The sequence below is a fragment of the Carex rostrata genome, chromosome 13 (genome assembly GCF_964058835.1).
Source record: "Carex rostrata chromosome 13, lpCarRost1.2, whole genome shotgun sequence".
NCBI lineage: Eukaryota > Viridiplantae > Streptophyta > Magnoliopsida > Poales > Cyperaceae > Carex > Carex rostrata.
In genome coordinates this window covers 7,295,643-7,318,968 of record NC_135930.1, presented here as the reverse complement: position 1 = coordinate 7,318,968, position 23,326 = coordinate 7,295,643, and the positions used below count along the sequence as shown (strand labels likewise).

At 35.3% G+C, this 23,326-nt stretch overlaps 4 protein-coding genes and 1 long non-coding RNA gene across 7 annotated transcripts; 3 read left to right on the top strand and 2 right to left on the bottom strand.

Annotated features, from left to right (window-relative positions):
- Positions 1 to 1,867: 1,867 nt before the first annotated feature.
- On the top strand, positions 1,868 to 5,283 carry LOC144564240 (acyl-CoA synthetase family protein). Its single transcript, XM_078313821.1, has 6 exons — positions 1,868 to 2,098; positions 2,423 to 2,618; positions 2,786 to 2,969; positions 3,202 to 3,405; positions 3,708 to 3,974; positions 4,417 to 5,283. The coding sequence occupies exons 1-6, from the start codon at positions 1,925 to 1,927 to the stop codon at positions 5,255 to 5,257; spliced, it is 1,866 nt and encodes a 621-aa protein (XP_078169947.1). The 5' UTR covers positions 1,868 to 1,924; the 3' UTR covers positions 5,258 to 5,283.
- Positions 5,284 to 6,301: 1,018 nt separating this feature from the next.
- On the top strand, positions 6,302 to 7,462 carry LOC144564647 (uncharacterized). The gene is made up of 2 exons (XM_078314249.1): positions 6,302 to 6,439; positions 6,589 to 7,462. Exon 2 carries the CDS (start codon positions 6,603 to 6,605, stop codon positions 7,299 to 7,301), a length of 699 nt encoding a protein of 232 aa, XP_078170375.1. The 5' UTR covers positions 6,302 to 6,439; positions 6,589 to 6,602; the 3' UTR covers positions 7,302 to 7,462.
- A 3,428-nt stretch (positions 7,463 to 10,890) lies between these two features.
- LOC144564709 (uncharacterized) lies at positions 10,891 to 13,158 on the bottom strand. The gene is made up of 3 exons (XM_078314306.1): positions 12,499 to 13,158; positions 11,888 to 12,073; positions 10,891 to 11,703 (listed from the first exon to the last, which is right to left on the bottom strand). The coding sequence occupies exons 1-2, from the start codon at positions 13,101 to 13,103 to the stop codon at positions 11,896 to 11,898; spliced, it is 783 nt and encodes a 260-aa protein (XP_078170432.1). The 5' UTR covers positions 13,104 to 13,158; the 3' UTR covers positions 10,891 to 11,703; positions 11,888 to 11,895.
- Positions 13,159 to 16,274: 3,116 nt separating this feature from the next.
- On the top strand, positions 16,275 to 18,453 carry LOC144564534 (uncharacterized). Its single transcript, XR_013514641.1, has 2 exons — positions 16,275 to 16,459; positions 16,940 to 18,453. It is a non-coding gene; the product is annotated as an uncharacterized LOC144564534 (long non-coding RNA).
- A 624-nt stretch (positions 18,454 to 19,077) lies between these two features.
- On the bottom strand, positions 19,078 to 22,537 carry LOC144564547 (mitotic spindle checkpoint protein MAD2-like). Of its 3 annotated transcripts, none has more exons than XM_078314143.1 (7): positions 22,349 to 22,535; positions 21,416 to 21,431; positions 21,170 to 21,300; positions 20,443 to 20,563; positions 20,236 to 20,339; positions 19,652 to 19,773; positions 19,078 to 19,439 (listed from the first exon to the last, which is right to left on the bottom strand). In XM_078314143.1, exons 1-7 carry the CDS (start codon positions 22,419 to 22,421, stop codon positions 19,380 to 19,382), a joined length of 627 nt encoding a protein of 208 aa, XP_078170269.1. In that variant the 5' UTR covers positions 22,422 to 22,535; the 3' UTR covers positions 19,078 to 19,379. The 3 variants fall into 3 exon arrangements, with proteins under 3 accessions (XP_078170269.1, XP_078170271.1, XP_078170270.1); XM_078314145.1 differs by having other exon boundaries at positions 22,361 to 22,535; XM_078314144.1 differs by lacking the exon at positions 21,416 to 21,431 and having other exon boundaries at positions 21,170 to 21,316; positions 22,349 to 22,537.
- Positions 22,538 to 23,326: the final 789 nt, after the last annotated feature.

Here is a 23,326-nt window from a genome sequence, read left to right as displayed (position 1 = left end):
ACTAAATAGTACAAAGTCTAACAAAACATTACATAGTTTATCAAGTCAATGAGTCAACCGAGCTGATTCCGAGCTGAGTTGGAGGCAACTTGGATTCAACTCGTGAGACACTCGAGCCAATGAACTCAAGTCAGTTTTGACTCGAGTCAGTTTCAACTCGAGTTGTTGGCAAGTTGAATCCGAATTGATTTCGAATGAGTTATGAGTCATGAGTTTTTTTTTTTGTGCACCCCTATTCAAGATAACACCATTTTGTCAATATATAACAGTTCTAATTACACGTGACTCACGTGACCACGTGTCATGACTAAATATTTCGCATGACGTGTCAAATTTTCTAAAAATGATCACAGCTATCACGGCAAGAGACACACGAGTAATGTCACGTAACCAAGACACATACCGTGCCGTTCCATGCCATAACTGTCACTGACAGATCCAATTCACTACAAGGTAGGGCAACTCTAACCTGAAAATCCAAAATTAATTTTATAGAAACTAGATTGTGAGTCTTTGCCCTACCCTTAGCTTGTAATAAGTTTTCTCTTCTCATCTCTCTTCCAGAGGCTGCAAGGAATTAGCATCAGAATTCCCTTTTCTCTTCTCCCTCTCTCTACCGACGACTTTTTTTCTTTTACTGTTCGTACCCTAAATGAGTTTCTTTGCTGTTGAGGAAGCAAGGCTCATTTTTTTTATTTGGATTGGGTTCATGTAGACCATATAAGAGAATTTATGTATGAATTTTGTGAACCAAGTCTAAAATAAAAAGAAATAAGTAGATGTGATCATTTGTGAGATCTAATGAGACACATGAGAAGAGCAACCCATTTTCTTCTCCTCTCCATTTCATCTAATGGAGACATCCATTTCTATCCTTTTTCTTTCATTTTCCTTCACCATTTTGTGCATTAATAGACGCCTCTATTTCCAACTCATCTCTTCTTCTTCTTTCTTTTCTCTTTCTTTCTTCATGTTTTTTCTTTTTGCACTTTCTTTTGTTTTCTTCAACCATTTTTATAAGAAGTGTCATGAGAGATCAATTGATGAATGAAGGTTAATTACTTTAATTGGGGAGTTGTTTAAACACATCGATGATGAAATAATTATGCAAAAATTTCAAACTGTTAAGACCCGTAGAGGAAAACTCTCTTTATTGACTTAATTATCTAGTATCTAGTTCTTTGTTGTCTTTAATATGTAGAAAGATAATATTTTTGTTATTTTTGATATGTAAATGAATACTATTTTGTTGTTTTTTTTGTCATGTTTTAATTGGTAGTTTGATGAGTTGATTATCTAATGGGTTTTTTAATTATGTTTTTCATATTAACCCTTTTCGTTGTATGTTATATTTAAGTTTCAATTTAATACTATTTTTGTTGTTTATTTTATCATGTTTTATCTGATATCCGATTATCTAATGAGTTTAAATTCAATTAGATATTTAAATTTGATTCAATAATTATTTGCTCTACTATGATGAAAATTCTGCATCCGTCTCTGTCTCTGATATTCCGTGACATAATCGGCTCCGCTGTGTCATTTTTTCTCCTCTACACATTGGTCCCCACAGAAACCGAGAACTCCATGATCAGGGTAACAGAAGCTCGCTATATCTTTCGTTTCTTGTATCTCCCGCAAAAGATCCCAGTCATCCTTTGGCCTCAACACTTCGTATCCTCTGAGATATCTCAAACTTTGCGTGACATTATGGGAAATCCCAACCGTTTAAATACGTTCTACACGAATCTTAAAGCATACATAATACTGACCCCCTACATCACCTCCGAATAGGCACCGGACACGTCAGTCATGCAAAATTTGAGATATCTCAGAGGATAAGCACTCCAACACTCCAGCCCTAGCGACTTATTAGCGAGATTCTGTGTCCCGCCATTTTTAATTTTCTCATGTGAAATCTTCCATGGACAATTTGCCCGAAATAACTCGCCTATTTTCCAGACTAACCTCCGACCTCGATCCTCCATCCGACGGTTTCTCCTCTCTCGTCGCCTCTCTCAACGACGACGATGCCGCAAAGCCTGGGTCTAGGGTTTTGGACGCCGCTCTCTCTCTTATGTGCTTCAACTCCACTGAGGTACCTTTTCATTTTTACTACATTGCAGCCTTCAATCGTGGTTGTTAAATTTTGTGAACGACAATGCGGGAGTTTTGTTTTTCCCACTACCATTTGGGCTTAATCTGGAGAATGTATATATTCAAAATCTGTTATAGTAAAAGTGTTAATCGAAAGTTAAATGATCAGTACTAGAGTCTCAAATAGAGCTTATTTCTTTATTTCTAATAGCATCTAAATGTATTACCATTGACTATTAGCTTTATATTGATTTAGGTTCTATCATAATCGTGCTCAATGTAATTCCTTGTAAATTCTATTTGTACAATTGTACTTTTTTACCAGGTTTTTGGTAGCCGCATCAAATGTCTTGTCAGCACAATTATTTCAGCTCTTAACGCTTCAGTCTCCTGCCAGGGTTTATCTTCTGATTGGGCAGAACTAGGGTTAGTCAATGTTGGGAGCTCGGTCTCCTCCATGGACTGTTGTGAAATTATTCGATTATGTGCAGATGCTATTAAAAGATTGAAGGGGCATTGTGGTACTCATTTGTTTTAATTTTAAATTCTAATATCAACATACTCTTCAATGAGTTTCAAAATTGACTGTCAGTATTCTGTAACTATGTATTTGGTCCCCAGTTAACTCTGAATTGTTGAATAATGCCGTCTTATGTACTGATTATAATTTGAAATGTATATTGCACAGAGGAAGATATTTTGCATGCATTGTCACGTGCAATTCTAAAGCTGGCAGTTTCAACATCTCTATGTAAAAAAGGAAAGGGAGGAGAAGTTAAAAATAGTGATCCTGAAATGAAGTCAATGATTTCGGAATTGAAGCACAATTTAGTTGATGCGACATGTCAAACTGAAAATGAAATCCCATTGAAGTATGGTATTCTCTCATAAGCAAATAATTGTATTAGGAATATAAATATGAACTTAAAGGCTGAAAAGAACATACTTGAAATGCAAGAGAGCCTTAAAACAATCTTTTGACACCTTATCTGCCAATTAGGCTTTGCACTATTCTGATGCAGTTTTCCCAGGTTAAAAAGTTAGATATACTTCAGTCCTTCATTTATAAAAAAAAAACTCATTTCACAATTTTTGTGTTATCAGGGTTTACCTATGGTATCTTGATCCATCAATTCTGAAAAATGAAATTTCTGAAATTCTAAATGAAGCTATACATCGTCCGTTTATCTGTTTGGAAAATGAAATACATGATCGGCCAGCTTGGCGGGGTCTGATTTTATGCTTGATTTCTTCTCCATTTATTATCATGGAGATTAGGTCCTTGCTTCATTACTGGTTTCTTGAAACGTAAGTATTATCTTCACCTTTCTCTCTTTTGTTAATGTTTTTCATTTTGGTTGAATTGCTGAATTGGGATATGGCGACATGCAGCTAATTAAAAGTGAGGGTAAATTATGTTAACATTTGGCAGAAGAATCATTAAATTGGTTAATTTGCTTCTTTTTGCAAACATAAGAAGTTTGTGAATGTACCTCCTTTCACAAATATAATTCAGCATTATCTATGCAAAATATAGAGAACTTTTGTGTTTAGTTTGACAAGAACAGTGAATTTAGTTCATATATTGATTTTGTTATTATTCTGTACAGGGGTCTCGGCAAAATTTTGGAACTTCAAAATGCTATTGTATGTTCTATATTAGATGTCTTATTGAGGCCTATGAGGTGGGGTGTAATAACTGAAACGGGTTTGAATTACCCATCTACATATACCTATTTTCCTGACAAGAATAGAGAGCTTCTTTCTATACTGGTGGGACCCATTTCCTGTGCAACATTTCTTGATTTATTTTCTTGCATTAATTCTGAGACTGAGCAGGAAGCATCAGTCCAGACGGTAGATCATGACTCTTCCTGGTAAGAATATTTGTTACCTTTTTTTTACTGTGGTACCATTTGAGAATTACCATTACTAGTTTAGCAGATGCAATAATTAGTACAGATTAGTGTGGTAACAGTAACATTTGTTTTTACCGCTAAATTTTCTCTTGATTGTAAACTTCTGCTGAAGTGCCTGTTTCTCTATAAAATAATTTTGTTTTTGTGGATTTTTATGAACACATGATAATGGTAAAACTTTGAAAATATCAATATTATATGCTCATTGTAGATAAGAAATGTCATGCATAGCCCTCTAGATGAGGGACTATCCTTTATTCCTCTGTAAAACATGAAAAACATCTGTATCCTTCTTTCACTTATAATGTAGAGTGAAGGGTGTTGGTGTTTTTGAAGAAATAGGAGTCGTTAGGTATATTTTATCAGGAAATTCAATAATACTATCTTTTATGCTTTGCAGGGCTTTGGTAATTAATTTCCCGAATTGGTACTACTTTGCAACTGCCATACTTTTCCATAGAGATGAATGTGAAGAGTATATTTCTAAATTTATATGTGGTGAAATATTAACTGCATCAATAGATGAAACCAAGTTAATCTATGCAGCATGCCGATATATAGCTTGGACTTTAAACCCAATAGACAAATCCAAATTTACTTCTCTTGCAAAACAATTACCCCTTTTATCTACATCCTGGGTAAAAAATGCAAAGGTGACTAACAAAAGGCCTTTGTATATTACCCGCACTAAGAAGCTAAGTATAAGAAAAATCGATGAATATGAAAAACCCAACCTAACCACATGGCTAAAAGAATTTCAGAGACAATGTTTTGATGAGAATGTACTACATAATAAGATCCCTCTAGGTATTCTAATTTGTAGCCATGCTTCCTTGGATAAACATGAGTTTGAATTATTGCTACATTATGCGACTACTGGAGAAATACCCGATTCAAGGAATATCCATGCGGTGTTTTTGACAAACAATTCCTCTTCAAAAAAGCAGGCCATTGATGGAGCTAGGTTTGTTTTGAATCTTTTGGATAGTATCGAAGAACTTTCAATGTACTTATTTGAATGTGATGATGCTAAGCTTCTTTACTTGAGTCGGTTTAGGGGGAATTCAGGTGCTTATTTGTTTAGGTGTGTAAACTTTTTATTAGAGCTTCAGGATTTTGATCGAGAAAACATGGCAGATCTTTATGTTAGGTTGATACGGTGGAAGGATAGTGGTGCCTTACATGGGTTTAATGAATTTGAAACTGTTTTAAATTCTATTAGATTGAAATATTGCTTGTAAATGTTACTCTTGGCTTATTATTATTATTATTATTATGATTATGATTATTATTTTTAGGAAAGGAAATGGAAATTACATATCCAAGTGCTAATAAATGAGGCCAGGGTACTTTGCAAAGCACGGGTCGGTCCGTGCTTTGAATTCATATCTTCGGTTTTAAAGTCCAAACAGTTGATATGAATTGCATAACATGATCTCCATATGAAAATGTATTTTCCAGACCAAACTTTATATTTTTTTAAAGAGGGTTCAAATGCACCCAAATTTTTGTGCACCCAAATGCACCCTATTATTTTTCTTCGTTTTCAAAGTCTGAATAGTTAATCCGAACCGTTAGATGTGATTTATATATTAAGATGTGCTTGGAGATCAAATTTTACATTTTTTGGAATTTTTTTACTATTTATTAAGCCACTTTGAAAATCGCTAATCCAATGGTCCAGAAAATATAAAATCAGCAATTTTCAAAGTGGCTTAATAAATAGTAAAAAAATTCCAAAAAATGTAAAATTTGATCTCCAAGCACATCTTAATATATAGATTGCATCTAACGGTTCGGATTGACTATTCGGACTTTGAAAACGGAGAAAAAAGATTTGAAAGATAGGATGCATTTGGGCGCACAAAAATTTGGGTGCATTTGAACCCTCTTTTTTAAATTACTATAAAATTACTTGATCAAAAATTGATTTTCTACCTACTAAAAAATAGTAGAAAAATTCTACTTTTTTTTCTTTTTATAAATTTGGTCTCTTAGTACATTTTCATATGAATATTATGTTAAATGGTTTAGATTGACTGTTGAAATTAAAAAAAATGAAGATATGAATGCATAGTATCCCTGTGCTTTGCAAAGTATCACAGTATCACTATGCTAATAATATATTTAAGAAGTAAAATAATCTCAAGGTTAGTCCGGATGAACGCTTGACTGGTTTGAAGCCTAGATATTAACAATATGCAATCTGTTGGTATAAATTTTGGTTATTTCATGATATGACTGTTTGTTTTGAAACTTAAGAGTCATCGTTGAAATCTGGTATTGGCTGGGAACCGAATTTTATTTTACTTGCATCCTACTATGATAACCTAATTATTAGCTAATAAAAATCCTATGTTTAGCATGTTACAGGTAAGAACAACCACCAACTCTCATTACACCTCACAATCAATCAGTGTCAGGTTCACACACTCCCCTCTCGCTCTTCCTGCCATTGTCATCTAACACAGAAAAAGATCATAACAAAAAAAGAACAAAGAAAGCAAAAAACCGAACCAATTTACTCTTTTCTTCCAATTTCAACATTTTTTGTGTTGGATTTTGTGCATAGCTTACAAAGAAAAAATGGCAAGATGGCTTGCGCCAGTTTTGCCACATTATGGGGCCCACCGGTACATACACAATGCTCTCACCATTTCCTTCACGGTTGCCTGCATCGCAGCGATGATCACGATCATCTCTGCACTCTGCTCGTCATGTCATAAAAAACCAAAACAAAAAAACTCCACAAAAGCACCGTGTTCAAACAATTCATCTCCCGAGAACCCAACACGTAATACTGAATTTGAGGCCGCTACTGCTCAAATACTAGAACTCCAACACAATGTAAACAAAATCAACCCGAGTGCACCACAAAAAGAGGAAGCAGCTAAAGTGGTTGAGCTAACGCCTGATGTGGCAACACACGGTCCGATCCCGCCTGCTGTGTTACCATCTCCCTCAACAAGATCAATGTCAAAGGGACGATTATCAATTAGTCTCAGCAAAAAACTGCCTGATTTAATGCGAGCTAGTAGGAAGGAGAAGAAGCAGGATCATGCCGAGCCCGGGGAGGATATGATTTGGAAAAAGACTATTATATTAGGAGAGAAATGTAGAGTGCCGAGCGACAACGAGGAAGAAGGCGGTGTTAAGAACTACTACCCGAGAACACCGAGGTCACGAACCACGTCACGAGCTAATTCATTTGCCAACCATGACGGGGCTGCTCGAACGAGCTCCGTTGCTCAGAGCGATTTGAGTCTTGAAAGGAGGGAGGAGTGAAGCGACCTCACAAAAAAAAGAAGGAAAAATTAGAAAAGGGAAAAAAAAATCAACTTTGGTGAATTATTTGTATATATGTAAATATCTGTGCCATTGTACAGATTATTTTTTTCTATTTTTTTTCTTACAAGATGTTTTTTCTTCCAAGCAAATTTGGACGATGCTTGATTCCGGACATCAGTTTTGCCCTGTTTCTTTTCCCCTTTTATTAATGAAGTGAGCTGTTAAGACTTGAGATGTTGTCAGGATTGAAGTCGCATCTTAGTGGAACGTACACTTTAAACTTCATTCAGTACAACTAATAAATATCAGAGTAAGAAAACATGTTCAATCATTGGTAATATGATCAACCGATACCATGGATCCATATCTTTAGTTTTAAAATTCAAATAGTTAATCCGAACTATTAAACATGTTCTTCGTATGACTATGTATTGAAGACCAAATTTTATATTTTCACTACATCATAATGGATTTTCTGTGACCGGTATTAGTGGTCGGTGCTGACGCTGCTCGCAGAAAATCTATTTTTTCCAAAAAAAACTATAACAAAAATCAGATGCCACTATAATTTTCTGCGACCGTATCAGCGACTGGCGCCAACATTGGTCGCTGAATTTTTTATTTTTTTGTAATGTTGCTGAAAAAAAAACGCGGCTTCTCAAAAATAAAATGTGCGCCAGTACCCCTCTGCCAAAATCAAAACAGCCCGATCAAAACCCTTTCCCAAAATCAAAACCCGCGCCACCCCTCCTCCCGCGCTCTCTTCTCGCGCAACCCCTCTCTTCGATCGCCTGCCACTTGTGCGCGAAGGAGAAAAGGAACCAGACCACCGTCGCCACCTGCTGTTCGCCTCGCCTCTCTTGTGCATCTGTGCTTGCAGAGGAGAAAACGCCTAGCCGCCTACTGCCTACATGCAATTCTTAAACCTAATTTTAGTACCGAATTTCTTTAAGTTCATTAATTGCTATTGTTAGGTTGTTTTGGTAATTAATTGTTGTTCTTGTGCATTAATTGTTGTGTCTGAGATTGAAATGATAAAGCATATTAAGCTCTATATCATAGGAAACCAGAATGCAGAAATTTGCTACATGACACGGCCCATTATGCATATTCCAATAGAAAGAGGGAGGGAAGGAGGGATACAACTTACCGAGATAGTAAATCCAAAAATAGAGTTTAGTGATGTATGGAAATGAAGTGTCATTAATAGACATGCTTTTCACAATTTTTTACTACTGCTATGTGAATACAAAGATAGAAGTACCAAGAGTACAAATTTTCTCAATGCTGTTAAGTATAGGATATGACATACATGTTAGAATTTCCATATGAAAGGGTGATTAATGGATGTATGAAAAAAATATTTAGTCTGGATGTGTGAATGGAATTGGTTCTGTGGAAAATAGTAGTAGGAACAAAAAGATTATTTTTTTAAAAGAAACAACTGAAAGATTTTGGGAATAGAGAGATTTTGAGATCCCATTTCTTTTCAATATCATTTGGACGATGAAAAATGACAAAAAGCAAATACTACTAAGCTCTTGACTTGAGCACCCAAGTGCTTCTTGCTCTTCTGACTACACTAGTTGGTATTGCTTCAACACCACTGGTTTGTTGAGCAGACAATATTCATTTAATTAACAAGTTTATAGATAGTTTGTATCTAAAAACTCAGTTTTTGAAACAAAAAAACAAATTTCTTTTATAAGGTTTTCACTTTTCAGATAGTCGCATTAACATTATCCCAACAAATTCCCCAATTAGGATTAGGAACTTGTGATTAGCTTGGCTTGCATTTCTTGACTTTTTTTGTATTCATTTGCAAACCTTTGGACTTTAGACCTCAAACTGTAATCACAAGATTGCATCTCGACAGGTCTGACCAACACATCCTTGCCTGACCTTCCTGCCATTATGTATTCTATTTTTTGTGTCAGCTTCTGATCTACTGCCGATCATCAGTATTGCCACAGCACATGTGGCCAGCCAAATAGAAAACTTTCACCTTGGACGTAGTGTACCTGCATGACAAGCCTGGACCTGACAACTGCCCCCAGCTGGTCTATGATGCCTTTGTAGATGCTGTTGAGCAAGTGTCAGAGTATGAGGGTTACATCCTTGAGAGTGGCCAGGGACTGACACGTGTCCTGTTTTGCTACATGTGTGTCCTGCTGGCACACCCAATTCGGCGGTGTGCACAAGATGATATTGATATGCCAAGGTCAATCGTCAAGCGGGTCCCATCTGGTGGTGCTGACGGAGAAAAAGTAGTAATATCTAATTTTTTTAAGCACTGAGGAATTTATATCTCCTTCTTTATAGTGGTTTTGCCTGTAAAGTGTCGAGTCTATGGTGCATGTCTCTGGCTCAAGTAAATCAAAAACTTGTTGCAACAACTTAAGCTTCTGCTTTTGTAATATAGAGCTGTTGAATTATTTTATCAATTTGACATTTTATATCAAACAGTGGGATTTTTTTTTGTTAGCCTGAAATACCATTTTAGCCACGTCGGAAATAAATCTGCTGTGATTCCAATGGAATAACAGGGTCCTGTTATTCCAATCTCAAACATTCAAAGTTTTCCATGCCTGAATCTCAATGAAGAAACTTTTTCATACATGAATCTCAAAGAAGTTGAATGGTTGGGATAGGAATAACAGGGTCCTGTTATTCCATTGGAATCACAGCAGATTTATTTCCAGCCACGCCATCCCATTATCAAGTGGGCCCTGCTTGGTACTGCTACAATGATTGTAACAAGGTCACCTACGGGTTCATCAAAAAAAAAAAAAAATTGTAGAAACTAGCAAGGCTTAGTATACTTGGCTTTGTGTTATGTCAGACAAAGAAAGGCTCTTTTTTGTGTTTTTATTTATTTTTGGAGATATTCAATCTCTTTGATATAATAGTTGTTTTTCCTTGCAATGTGCTATGCAAGGCACGACCATTGGTGCCCAGTATGTTGGAAAGCTCGTACACATTCAGTATTCCCCACGGTATTCATCTAATCCCTCTCTTGTATTTACCAAGATACCAGATTGTCACCAATTACAACAGGAAGTATTATAAAGCTCGATAAGATCTTTCACTTGATTTGCTATTTGTTATTTTATACTAAGAAAACTAGCAAGTAAATTTTTAAGAGTGAAAATTAAAACTTTTATCAGCTATATACAATATACAAATAGTATATTTTCTACCGTAAGATAAGAATTTGATCTGGTTTTTCTTCACGATGCAATTGAGTTATGAACAGAGAGATGTGTTATTAATTCTCTATCCGGATGTCTTTGTTGTTTTTCTTATAAGATTAGGAGCATAGCAGCTAACACAGAGGCTATATTTTAGAGGATTTTAATGCCTGATGACAAATTACCAATCAGGTGATACAAAATTATTGTACAAATTCCATTAAAACCAAGACAGTTATTGTAGGGAAAATGCATCACAAACAACAAAAAGGAAGACAAAGAAAAGTGTCATTATTTATCAAAACACAATTTGGAGAGCCAGAAACGAAAAAGTCTTCAATGGCAAGCCAAGACTCCTTCAGCATCATCAGATACATATGCGGTATAATTGCCAGTACAATCTTACCTCCAGGTCCCTTAGCAAATGCAAGTCCTGATAAGCAAACACGAACTGGTACAACCCTAACCATAATCATGCAGCACTTTTCCTAATTGAATTCAATCTATGCCTCCTGGGTTACAAGATATGACTGGTCGCAGGAGGCATATAATGTAATGGAGATCGTAGTACAGTGCTGGACTGGAGAACAAAACCTAGATTGGTTAGCTGTATCAGTGGCGGGTAAATTTGATGATGCCATCCTTCCATCACATTCCCTACCGTTACAGTAACAATGCTTATGCCTCGGCAAACAGTAGAACTTACGGGCTCATCTCTGTTGGTTACACCTACCTGTGCTTTTATCCCCCATGAAAATTCAGATTGGCTATTGCTTGGATAAATAAACTTTCTGATTTTTTGGGACCTTTCTCTGTTTTAGCACTTTACTGCTCTTTTTCACCTTATTTTGTTTCTCATTTATTCTTTCATCTTTTCTTTGTTTCTGGACAAAATGTGTTTTGTCTGAGAAAGCTTTCCACCAAAATAAAACAAATTCAAAATCCTAAAACATGAAAAAGATGATAGCTTGTATTGTATCCATTTCAAGAAACTTATGCAAGTGAATGTAGCTATATGCAAATGAATTTTCATAATTTAGAGCACTATTATACATCCTTCTAATTCTATAACAGGCCAAAACCTTCTTTTGTACAAAAACAGGAGCCTCTCATGATCTTCCATGGCAATCTAAGTGGCGTCCACCACACACTGCACAAAAGCCATGTATCAGAATGTACTAAGAACAGCCTCATTACCAACGAAATCACTGCATTAGCAAACCCAAACATGGATTAAAGATAATAAGACGAGAAGAAATCATAATTTACCATGAGGTCTAGTACATACTAACATGGTTGCAACAGGTGCAGTATTGATACATACCATGCTAGTACTGTGTACTGCAATACAATTAATAACATGTAGCCAAGTAGCAATGCTTGATAACTCACTTGAGGAATCAGCGGGTGAAAGAGCAACAATGAAAGCATGATTTCCAACTCGCATTTTGCTGTGGACCTGGCGTTCTGGATAATGGAGTTTCAGGAAGTGGCGTCTCTCGGAGTGATTTGTCTTTCATTATTAGCTGATGCATGAAATCATTGCGTACAGATTTGTTCTTCATATCCTTGGTTAGACTGAGATTTCAACAAATTGTAAGTTTCTAGGATAATAAACATTTTTTTAAAAGCTTCGCAGAAGCTATGAAGTCTAGAATAATAAACATTGCAGCAAGCAAACTTTGTTACTTTTATAGCTCTTTCTTTTCTCATTACTGGTTTCTATTGGTCTTCAGCAAAACATAAATGTAAAAAATTTGAGCTCCTGAAATTGTACACACATAATAGATACTGGTTATGGCTTTAAGGGCAAGCTATGGTATCAATGTTGTATGAAATTAACTTGCTTTTCCTCTAATTACTTCTTCCCTTTATATTGAACAGTTTCTTGAATCTCTACCAGTTTTGTATGCTATAAATTTTGCTATTTTGCATATGAAAATTTTGTCACACCGAAAAATAAATATGAAATCGAATATTAGAATGTAGAACAAAATTCTTACACAGGGAAGGCGAAGGAATTATGACTAAGGGTGCTAGTCTCAGAATTCAGACCTGACATTCCTGACTCTGGGCTCTCACATGGGGTAGTCAAAGCACTAAGATTTATATTAAAATTCGAATTGCTGCTCAATTTCACATTTAGCTGCAACTTCTCCTTGAAATCACCCTCCTGTTGCTTACTCTCTGCCTCCATCAATGGTCCACTAACCCCTTCTTTTAGACCCTCATTTGTCTTCTTCGGCAGCTCCGTTTGCAAAGATTCAGGATTTTCGATAACAGCACTGGGTAAGTCACTAGGTTTGGCCACATGGATGCTAAAAAGGGATTCATTTGAAGTAACACTCCATTCTTTATGGGCTGATTTTGAATTGTTGCGAGCAAAGATGGACTGTGGGATGCGGTTCGGGTCGGGTACTTCATAGCCCCGGTTTATGTGCAAACCCGATGGTAAATTGATTCGGTTAGTAGATTTGGGGAGGCTTAAAATGTGCACAGGGGAGTACGAGTCATTGGTGGAAACTGTGGAATACGAATTAAATTCAGTCGTTGAAGTTGAACTTGCTGGTAGGGAAGGTGGAGATACCCCTTTTCCTTGTGCATCCATTTTTGTGGTGTTGTGATGGATTTGAAGGGGGGTTTTGATTGGTTTTCACTTTATTATTTAAGCCTTTCTAACTCAAATTTGCAACCTAAAAAATGGGGAAAAAAAGAAATAGAAGGATTCTGTTAGTATCTTGGCTGATTTAATATTTGTACTACTTTTTGTCTCTCTAAATAAGAGGTGAATTTATTTAATATTTTACAAAACAAGACAAGCCTGCTATTAGATTAAACAAATAGGAGCAGAAATTGAAACAAGTATAAATCAATTGCAAGTAATCAAACTTCTATGATTTTGCAAAAGAAATTGAAACAAAATTAGCTTGGATGCTTCAATTTACTAGTTCCTACCTAATAAGTAATTTTTTTCACAACAGAAAACCAAATTAATAAATAAAAATCTCTGATGTGTACCTTACTCGAAGAGAAAAAAAGAACCAAAACTATAGAAAGAATCTCTCCTGTTTCACTTCTCTTTCGCTTTTCTCTTTGATTTACTCGCAACACTCAGCTCTCAGAGAAAACTCATAAGAAAGAATGATTTGCTCTTGAATTTGTTTAAATAAAGGGAACAATTGCTTAGCGTTTTCGTTCTAAAACTTTACCATAAATAGTTCGAGACCAAACCTCTCTAAAACCTTTCTCAGTTAGAGCTCGTTTAGTTTTTAGTTTAGCTAGACCAGTCGCACCATGCACCGAATTAATTAAGCTGGCTTTTTGCCTGTTAGTATAGAAAGGGCCCCACAAATCGGTGAATATGTATGTAGAGGTTCAGAGCATAATATGACTTCTAGTTTAGCGTTTGGTTGTAAAAACCAGCCGGTAACTTTGTTGGTTACAGAAGACACTCTCATGACCATATTTTGTCGTATTTGGTCTTTGGTTGAGCGAAACGATTTCAAGTTGTTAGTTCTGCTCATCGATGTCAAGAGCAACGCATGCAAAGCCTTATAACATTAACCGTATTATCAAGGGGTGCGGATATTAACAACAAATATTTTACTCATACATCGCATAGGTCAGAAAATAAAAATTAAATCTTGTTCTGACGTGGAAGTTCTGTTGTTCAAATAATTAATCAATTGCAAAATTAAATGAGAATCATTTAACCATGATTATTAATTCATGATTTTGAACGCTTTTATGTTTGTAGTAAGATGATTAAAACATGAGGTCCTGTGGTGATCCGATTTGATTTTCTTATTTTTAACTAATTACTAGGGTCAAAGTCTCGTGTTATTTCAGCTGTTATTGTTTTTCTTTTTATATATTACGTATTGCTGAATAATTTAAATATGTGGTGATTATATGATAATAAAAAATGTTATTTAATAAATATATTACTTTGGATATCTTAAGTAGGGTTTCATTTAAGAACTACAACTCAAACTTATGGGTTTCTCATTGTTTTATAACATTGTACGACCTTTTAAACAAAAATTGAAGTAATTTCTCTAAAATCAAGAATATGTATTTAGTTTAGTGGTAAAGACAATTGTTTTTTGTGTGGGAAGTCATAAATTAGAAATTCAGACGAATTAATTATTTGTGAATATTAAATAGTTGAATAAATTGACCTTGAATCTTTACTAAAAAAAAAAAAAAACTTCTCCAAAATTAATATGAAACAGAGAAGCTTTGTTCCTTTCTCCAAAAGATATCTTAAGCAAGGACCATTTTTTGTATATTCAATATGAAAGAGAGAAAAAAAAATGCAAGTTGACTTGACTTCAATACTTGAAATATAGTTTAAACATGTTAAATGAACACAATAATAAAGAAGAGTTATATTTTAATATATACATTTCTTAAAATATTTCCAGAGAGAGTCGTACAAAACGTGTTATGCAAAACTGAGAATTTTTTTTAAATTGACTTAATTTTAACAGCTTGTTATTTTTCCATATAGTTCAAACATAATACATTTCTACATGTTTTAATTGCAAAAGAAGAGACAACAAATAACAAAAGGAACAAAAATGTTATTATGAATTCAAAATAAATGGTGAAATATAATAAACTAATATGGTCTTATTAAATTCTAATTATGAATTGATTATATAATAACCTTGGGCAAATCTCCATTGTTGTTTTTCCTCGCCGGTTCCTATAAAGCTTCATTAACTATTCTGACTATATGAATGCTCTCCTCCTTCCTTCTGAAGTATCGTGATTTAATTTCCATTAAAAACAAGTACTGTGATTTGTAGCAAGGGCAATCTGTCATTAATTATCTAATTATATTCAAGTTCTATTTAAGTAAGTTGTTGTAATTTAAAAATATCAATAATTATGAAATTTTTATGAGAAAATAAATAATTTTAATATTTTATCAAAGAAATATCTAAATAGAATTATTTTGATGGGTATTTATCAATTTTGATGCCTAGGCAGTGTCCGTACAGCTTTCCTTTTCATCGGTCAGCTTTTCGTCAGCGAAAATACTTTCAGGATAAAAAATCCGTTTTAAAATTCGTGTCAGCTAGGGATGATTAATGAGCGAGCATGAGCGAGTTAGGGTATGCTCATGCTCGCTCATTAAGTAAATGAGCGAGTTTAAATGAGCGGATAAATGAGCGAGTTGTAAATGAGCGAGCTTTTAATGAGCGAGTTATGAGTGGCTCACGAGTTATGACTTATGACTCGTAACAAAATTATATAGTGTGCCCACGCATAACAAAATTTGTTAAAAGTCATCATAACAAAATCCAACAAATTATCATAATTCATTTAAATGAGAGAGTTGTTATGACTATTACTTGTTTTGGGATTTAGGCGGAGGTTTTGGTTCTACCGATTTACAAAAAAAAATGAATATGAAACTATGAATATTAATATATTACACACGATTAAATGTTACATTGTGCTCACTATATTACACATGATCAAATATGAAACTATGCTTAAATCTTAATGAGGCAAAGTTGATGTTACACAGAATTACATAGGATTAAATGTGGCAAGGATTAGATGTGGCAAATGCTTAATGAGCGAGTTGGATCATGCTCATGCTCGCTCATTAAGTAAATGAGCGAGTTTAAATGAGCGGATAAATGAGCGAGTTTAGACGAGCTTTTAATGAGCGAGTTATGAGCGGCTCACGAGTTATGAGCGATTTACTCATCCCTAGTGTTAGCTATTGCACTAGATCTGAATTCTTCTCATTCTAGTATTGCACTGGATCTGAATTCTTCTCTTCACCGCAAGCACTTTGAGCGTTATTTCTCCGTTATCCGCAGTTCATCCTTTCGTTACCGCAACCACCTCCTTTCCATCTCATCTCTTCTCCTCCTCAAATCCTAATCCGCCTGGACGGAAATGTGACGCCGCTCCTTCGGGGGATTGCTTCGAGCTTATGGGGTTCGTACCCATACTTCCAATGACTTTATTGTTTCAATGTCTGCATTCCGTTTGCTTTCTTTGCTTTTGGTTGCAGGATTTGGTGTAAGGTGAACTGATTTGGACAAAATTGAGTGCATTTTAGGTTGAGGGTGAACCGGGATTACAAATTAGTTACTTTAGTATTTGAGTCATGATTTTCCAAAGAATTTCTATGCCCTTGAGCCTCGATGGGAAAATGGGTAAAGATTTTAACAGAGCAATTTTAGCTTCATGCAGCGCATGAACCATTTTGATTGTATTGTTCGTGTGATGCGCGAAAGCCAAAACTGCTCTATTAAAATCTCTGCCCAAAAGAATTCATATAAATAAATGGTAGTTTAAGGTTTGACTGTCATTTTTCGAATTTGCTCTCTTCGCTTAGTATGGTAAAAGATAATACCTTTGATAATTTTTAATTCAGAGAATTTGATCACGGGCTTCCCCTCGTCTATAACTCAGGTCACAGGTCAAAATTGGTCAAAGCCCTTCAATCCATCCCCTACCACCGTACAAGCTCAGTGACCATATCTATGAATATGTTTCTGGGACAAACGGAGAAGAACGCTCATCCTACTCAGTGGTTCTAAAAAATCAGCCGGGAGTCCTTGAAAGTAGCTTCGAAAAAGTTATCATGCCCAATTTATCTTTTCTTGGAGATGTGGTTTATCGGTTTGTCAAATTGTCCAGCTGATGAAGGTGCATGCTAGATTGATCACATATCGGATTGAAGTGTTGAAGTTGAAAGCTAAGAAGGCTGATCAGTTATGCATTTTTCGTTCATCAGGAACTTTTGTTGATGCACTGATTATTGTCAGTTATCTGAGCCAGTGCACCATAGATGGAAGGTTGAATAACTTGAGAAGTCTCGGGCTTTCACAAGTGGAGGTAGCACTTATGATTTGTAAAACACCCTTTTTGTTGAAAATGCAGGTGGTTGTCAAAAGAATGAAGTTTCTAATACAGGAACATGTTATTCCGGGGCTCCACTGAGCATATGAAGATGCTTCTGCTGGAAAAATTGTGGAGATTGAATGGTTTTAGAGCATCTCAAGTTGACTTTTTTCCTTGAGTGAGGCTATGGTACTATATAGAGCATATTGGCCTGTGCTATGGACTTAAATTTTCGGTTTGAAAGTCCTAACATTCGATCCGAACCATTCAAAATGGTCTTCAGATGAATATGTACTAGTAAACTAAATTTTACATTTTTTATAATATTTTACTGCTTTTTTAGATGGGTAGAAAATCACTTGAGATGAAAATTCTGAACCATCCAAAAACAGTGATTTTCTACTCATCTAAAAATATAGTAAAAAAAAAATTCTAAAAACTATTAAATTTAGTTTACAAGTACATATTCATATGAAGACTATGTTGCACGGTTTGGACCAACCGATAGGATTATGATCTGTAGTACGGACCAATCCATGCTATGCATAGTACCATAGCCTCACTCTTCTTCCTTTATCAGAAACTTTATTCTTCTGTTATACCACCACCTCTGACATGCTCAACAAAAGGGAGGCTTTACTAATCATAAGTGCTACCTCCTCTTGTGAGACTTAAGTTATTCTTATTCAGCCTTGCATCTATGGTGCCTTGGCTCATAGCTGACAATAATCACAATTTTGTTCTATCTCAATCACCGTTACAAAAAAAAAATAACATTTGTGCAATCATGATATGTAATTCATCATTATAATGAGAATAAGCATGATTGTCGTTAATTATGAGGATTTTAATGATGAATAAAACTATTTTTCACTACTTGTGTTTGGAATTGGGAGCTCCTTTCTATATTATATCTGTTATGAACTTTGTGATATTCGAAATTGTTTTGAGCAATTCCTTTCTGTTTTTTTTTTTTTGGCATTGCGCAATTCAGCAGATGTTTTTTTATCCTCACATGTACTTAATTGGAATGGACATTGTATGATTGTCAGATTTTTATTTTGTACTTGAATACTGATCAATATTTTTACAAGAAAAGTGTATGTATGTCAATCGGATGGTCCAAATATCATCTGCTCGACTCGGGTCAGGTATCAGATTGGATATGGATTCCAATTTTCAATGGTGGACGCTTTAACAGAAGCCCTCCGTTATACTTCATCCAGCGCATGATCATGACGCGAATTTTGATACAGATTTGACGTCTCCAGTAATGAAGTGCACTAGAGGTCGTACTATGCATAGTACCGTAGCCTCACTGTTAGATTTGTTTATTTAGTTCTCTCGATCTTAATTTTCTGACTTCCCTCATGACTAATAGATGTCAATGTAAACCATTTGATTTTGGTTAGACAATCCATAGAAATTATAGCAGCAAATGTCATGGCTTGCTTATATGGTTTAGAAATTAATTAAACCCAACGTCCAAAATGCTGCTCGTATTAGCTAAAAGACATGCAAATCAGACTGGTTCTTACGTTTAGGTTTATTCATCTTCTGATCAAATCCAAAATTAATCTAGAACACGAGACATTCTGTTAATCTAGAACACGAGACATTCTGTTAAAACGCTATGCAGATTGCATCAGAATTTTGGTGTTGACAACCCTCTCATAATTTTCCTACGCAAAAGCACTCAGAAATCATAGAGTTAAAATTAACTGAAATGATAACAAAAGATAGACTCGTACTACGGGAAAGAAAACAAAGCAAGGAATCGCATCAAGACTAAATTTGTACACATTTCGAAACAGACTAAAAATGTTTGGCCGAGCGTACGCACAAAGTGGGGTTGTTCACTCGTGTCATCATATTGACAGAGAATTGGCGTGAATAAAACAATTTACAAATCACAAAGCATCAAGTATCTGATGATTGGTGGTCAAAGCTCCAATTAGAGAATAGTATAGCAATGTATTGAGAAAGCATGTCAAGTTTTATAAAACAGCTATTCTGCTTCTTCCCATTCGTCATTCTTGTAGGAGACAATTGGGTCAACTTTATGTATCTGCACCGATATATCCCGAAAAACAGTTACCGAGAGGGAAATTTACAAGGAAACTGCTGGTACTTAATGGCCTTTGAAGCAATTGAATAACTCATGATCTCTAGGATCTTTGAATCAATTGAAGAACTCAAAGTGGGCTTATTGTAATGTCCCAAGTACAAAGCAGAACTTTCCCTTATTTCCTTTGAATAAATAAAATTAATTAGTGGTACCTTAGTGTTAAAGGAGTGCAGTTTGACCATTTGAGGGTTGTTTATGAGCTTGGCATCGCTTTCAACCCAAGAAATTGGTACTGTGGTGTCTTTATCTGTGTATGCCAATACATCAAATACACCTAAAAGTAGAAAATATGAATCAGAGTTGCAGGTTTTACTCTTTTTTGGCAAGGATAGCTACAGCTTCAACAGAAAATGGCTTATTAGGTTGCCTTTTGATTGATTGTATTAGGTTCAGCAACAATAATAATGTACTAAAAGAGAGAGATCGATCTGCAATGACAACAGAGAAAATTAGAAAGCTGCTGTATTGTAAACCAAAAAATATTTAACCTAAATAAAAAATATAAAAGTTTCTGTTCCTTTCAAAATCAGTTCCCAAAAGACGAAAAAATCTCTCAGAATTGGCAGCTAATATTGTCACTTGCAAATCCATAGTAAGAGGGTCCTGTAAAAGTGTAAAGAATGCGTTGACCAACTTTTTGGCCAATATAATTGAAATGGCACATAATAACAAAAACTGGAAGTTTTGAATATATTCATTAGCCTCAATAAAGTTCACGGTGCCAGTGACTACTTACATGTTTCATCTAGGCAAGGCAGGTAAGTGATGCATGAAGCAATCTGACGCATTATTGCCTGTATTTCACGCATTATCTCCTTGTCACATTTCTCTTTCATAATCCTGAAAAATAACACAATTCAAAGTCAGGAAAAAGAAAACCAAACACAAAGAACATTATTGGAAAACAAAGTAGATACTAATATTGGCATACAAATTAACATACCCCTTTTCAACAACCTCAGCATCAGTCTCTATATTGAAATTCCATCTCTCCAGAACCTCACCTGTAGCCTTACTCATAATGACCAGAACAACCCTCTGTAGCTTCCCTGCTTCAAGCCATTCTTTTGGAAATTTCATCAAATTTAAAGTATTAATCAAACATGATTGGATAAAAATAAATAAATCTGTATATTTAAACATGCCAGCATTATAAATATCAAACCAGTCAGGTGAGGAGCTGAGCCATGTTGAAGTTTCGACAATACTTAACAGTACCAGTATTCTAAGATACATAGTCCCCTCAGCATTACTAAACTGCAACCATACTAAATCCAATCTACAATTAGTCTTCAATTACACTAGTTCATTTGAGATAATTGCAATTAAATGCTAATTTACACACAACAATTAATTTACTCATCAGTTGTATTGTTATGCATCTATCAGTAAGGCACTCATTACCCAAAATTAACAACTAATCTGCAAACAAACCACTAAAAGCGTGCCTAACAAGAAGAAAACAACCTAAGTTTGCATTTATCCTTCTACCAAACCAAGAGAATTTTCATTTGCAATTATTCAATTACTCAACATGATGCAGCTTTCAGTTAATCTCATTTCATTTGCACTAGTCTAACCTCATTAAAAAGTCTCAATTCTGCAAACAAATGCAATTCACTGTTTTTGCCACAATAAGATTAGAAAGATAAAAAAAAAAAAAGGTGTACCAGATAATTGTGAAGTTAGGCTGGAGATGAAGGACTTGACACTTTCGTCTTGTGTCAGCAGCATTGTGAGCCCATATTTCTTCACTTTAGAAAAGCTTTCCTCAGGATATACCCCACGGTTATACAAAATACTGCACATCTCAAGTTCTTCGAATTTAGCAAAGAAACACAAAACAACATATTCTTTTGAACTGTGTAAACCTTCTGAATAATCAGAAATAGGGATGTGTTGTTCTCAGTTCTCACCTGTTTGCTGCATAACCTGTCAAGAGGCATTGAAACAAATAGTTGCCAGGAAAAAAGATCAGGTAAGCATATTATAGTCATTGAAATAAACACCAATTAATTTGTCAGATTTTGATAAATAATAAGAGGGCAGAGAAAGAGGGGATTTATTTATCTTGTAAGATGCATTTCAACAAACAATAGTCGGACAAAGATTAAAACCGAAATAAATGATAATTTTCAGGATTTTTTGTGCATCAACCACATACACTTCTATATATACATATCTAAAGCTGAAATGTTCCACTCTTCTAACGTTCCCAACAATAAAATATTTGGGTTTGTGAGGTTCCAAGTTCTAACCTAACGGAAGGGGGGACCGAGCCATCAGTGAGATACCACTCTGGAAGAGCTATAAATTCTAACCTTGTGTTGGCCCGTAGTACTCAAGAGTATTTGCTGGACTGAATTTGAATAAAGGGATGTATGAACTTCGTTACAGGAAATAGAGAAGAGATGTGAATTGTATTTCATTCTTGATTAAGCAATCTTGTACATGTACTGTGTCATTTATATAGAGTTCTCTCTCTCTCTTATGCAACAGTAAGCTAATCTCTTAACAGAATTACACACTGTGATTAATACTCTAACATAATTACAACCACTTCTGTTTGTCTAACAATCCTAACCAACTTGTCTCTTGTCTGTTGAGTGCTTAATATGCGCAATACTAGAAGCTTCTGTTGTATTCATATTAGGATGAAATATTTGAAACCTAATAATTGTAAATAATATTATAGATCACACATTCAGCCTTTCAGAAATTGTGATTTAAACAAAGAACTTGCTAGCAAGACTAATTAACACCAGAATCTTTTACTTTATAAAAAGCCTCTACTAAACGGTATCTACAGATCTAAGAGTGTAAAAACAGAGGTGGATGCAATAACTCACCAAAGAACTCACTGACAATAGCCGCAGATCCACGAAGGGTGATGATGTCCTTTGAGATTGTTGTAGAAGCCATGAGAAATGAGAAATCAGTCTAATTTCGTCGCTTCACTCTCGCTTTTTCTCTTTCTTTCTATCGACTAAGGCGACAAAAGTGTTATATGAGCGAAAAGGTGCTAATGCAGATGGATATAAATTACACAACAGCTAGTTATATGAGCGAAAAGTGTTATATCTGTATCAGTGTGACAGTATCTCTCGCTAATTAACAAAATATTAAAGGGGGCTCCGTGCATTTGCACCTCGGACCGGATTTGGACTCCTCACGACTGACGACTCGACAGTCGGAAAAGATCCGACATGTCGTTGATGGACCAGGTGTACCTCGGTTGTAATTCTCATGTGGGCTTGGCTCATGGACCTTATATATATGATTCGAATTCGCATCCTCTGAGATATCTCTGTGTGTTTTTATTTTTTATTTTTGAAAACTTGGTAGTAGTTATCAAGGTTTGTGAGGGGGAATCGAACTCTCGATCTTTGGGTATAACAACTTTAGGACATTTTTCTAGCCAATTGTGCTACCTCCCCTTTCTCTATCTCTGCGTGTTTTTATTGGAAAATCTCAACTATTCAAATACGTTCTGCACGATTCTCAAAGGACGAATAATAGCCCTGCACTATCCCCGAACAGGCGGATTCGTATCGTACTGCAGAGGATTACCCTCACAGTTTAAATCTCAATCGATTATTGAGCTTTGAGATTCATGTCAAGTTAAAAAGAACGATTCAGATCTAATAATTGTAAAAGATTCCTTATCAGGTAATGGAGAGGATGTGAATTCTGAATAGGCACCGTTAGGGGTGAAAACGGGTCGGATATTATCCGACCGAATTCGGATTCGGATAGTCGGATACAAATAATTTGCGGATACGAATACGGATACGGTATGATTTATCCGGATACGGATACGAATTCGG

Coding starts and splice junctions, on each gene's coding strand:
- LOC144564240 (XM_078313821.1), top strand. CDS start 1,925: ATGGACAATTTGCCCGAAATAACTCGCCTATTTTCCAGACTAACCTCC. Junction 3,406..3,707: donor CATTACTGGTTTCTTGAAAC/GTAAGTATTATC, acceptor TATTCTGTACAG/GGGTCTCGGCAAAATTTTGG. Junction 3,975..4,416: donor GTAGATCATGACTCTTCCTG/GTAAGAATATTT, acceptor TATGCTTTGCAG/GGCTTTGGTAATTAATTTCC.
- LOC144564647 (XM_078314249.1), top strand. CDS start 6,603: ATGGCAAGATGGCTTGCGCCAGTTTTGCCACATTATGGGGCCCACCGG.
- LOC144564709 (XM_078314306.1), bottom strand. CDS start 13,103: ATGGATGCACAAGGAAAAGGGGTATCTCCACCTTCCCTACCAGCAAGT. Junction 12,074..12,498: donor AATTCCTTCGCCTTCCCTGT/GTAAGAATTTTG, acceptor TTGAAATCTCAG/TCTAACCAAGGATATGAAGA.
- LOC144564547 (XM_078314144.1), bottom strand. CDS start 22,421: ATGGCTTCTACAACAATCTCAAAGGACATCATCACCCTTCGTGGATCT. Junction 20,564..21,169: donor CCTAACTTCACAATTATCTG/GTACACCTTTTT, acceptor AATTTCCAAAAG/AATGGCTTGAAGCAGGGAAG. Junction 19,774..20,235: donor GCCTTGCCTAGATGAAACAT/GTAAGTAGTCAC, acceptor TTCTACTTTTAG/GTGTATTTGATGTATTGGCA.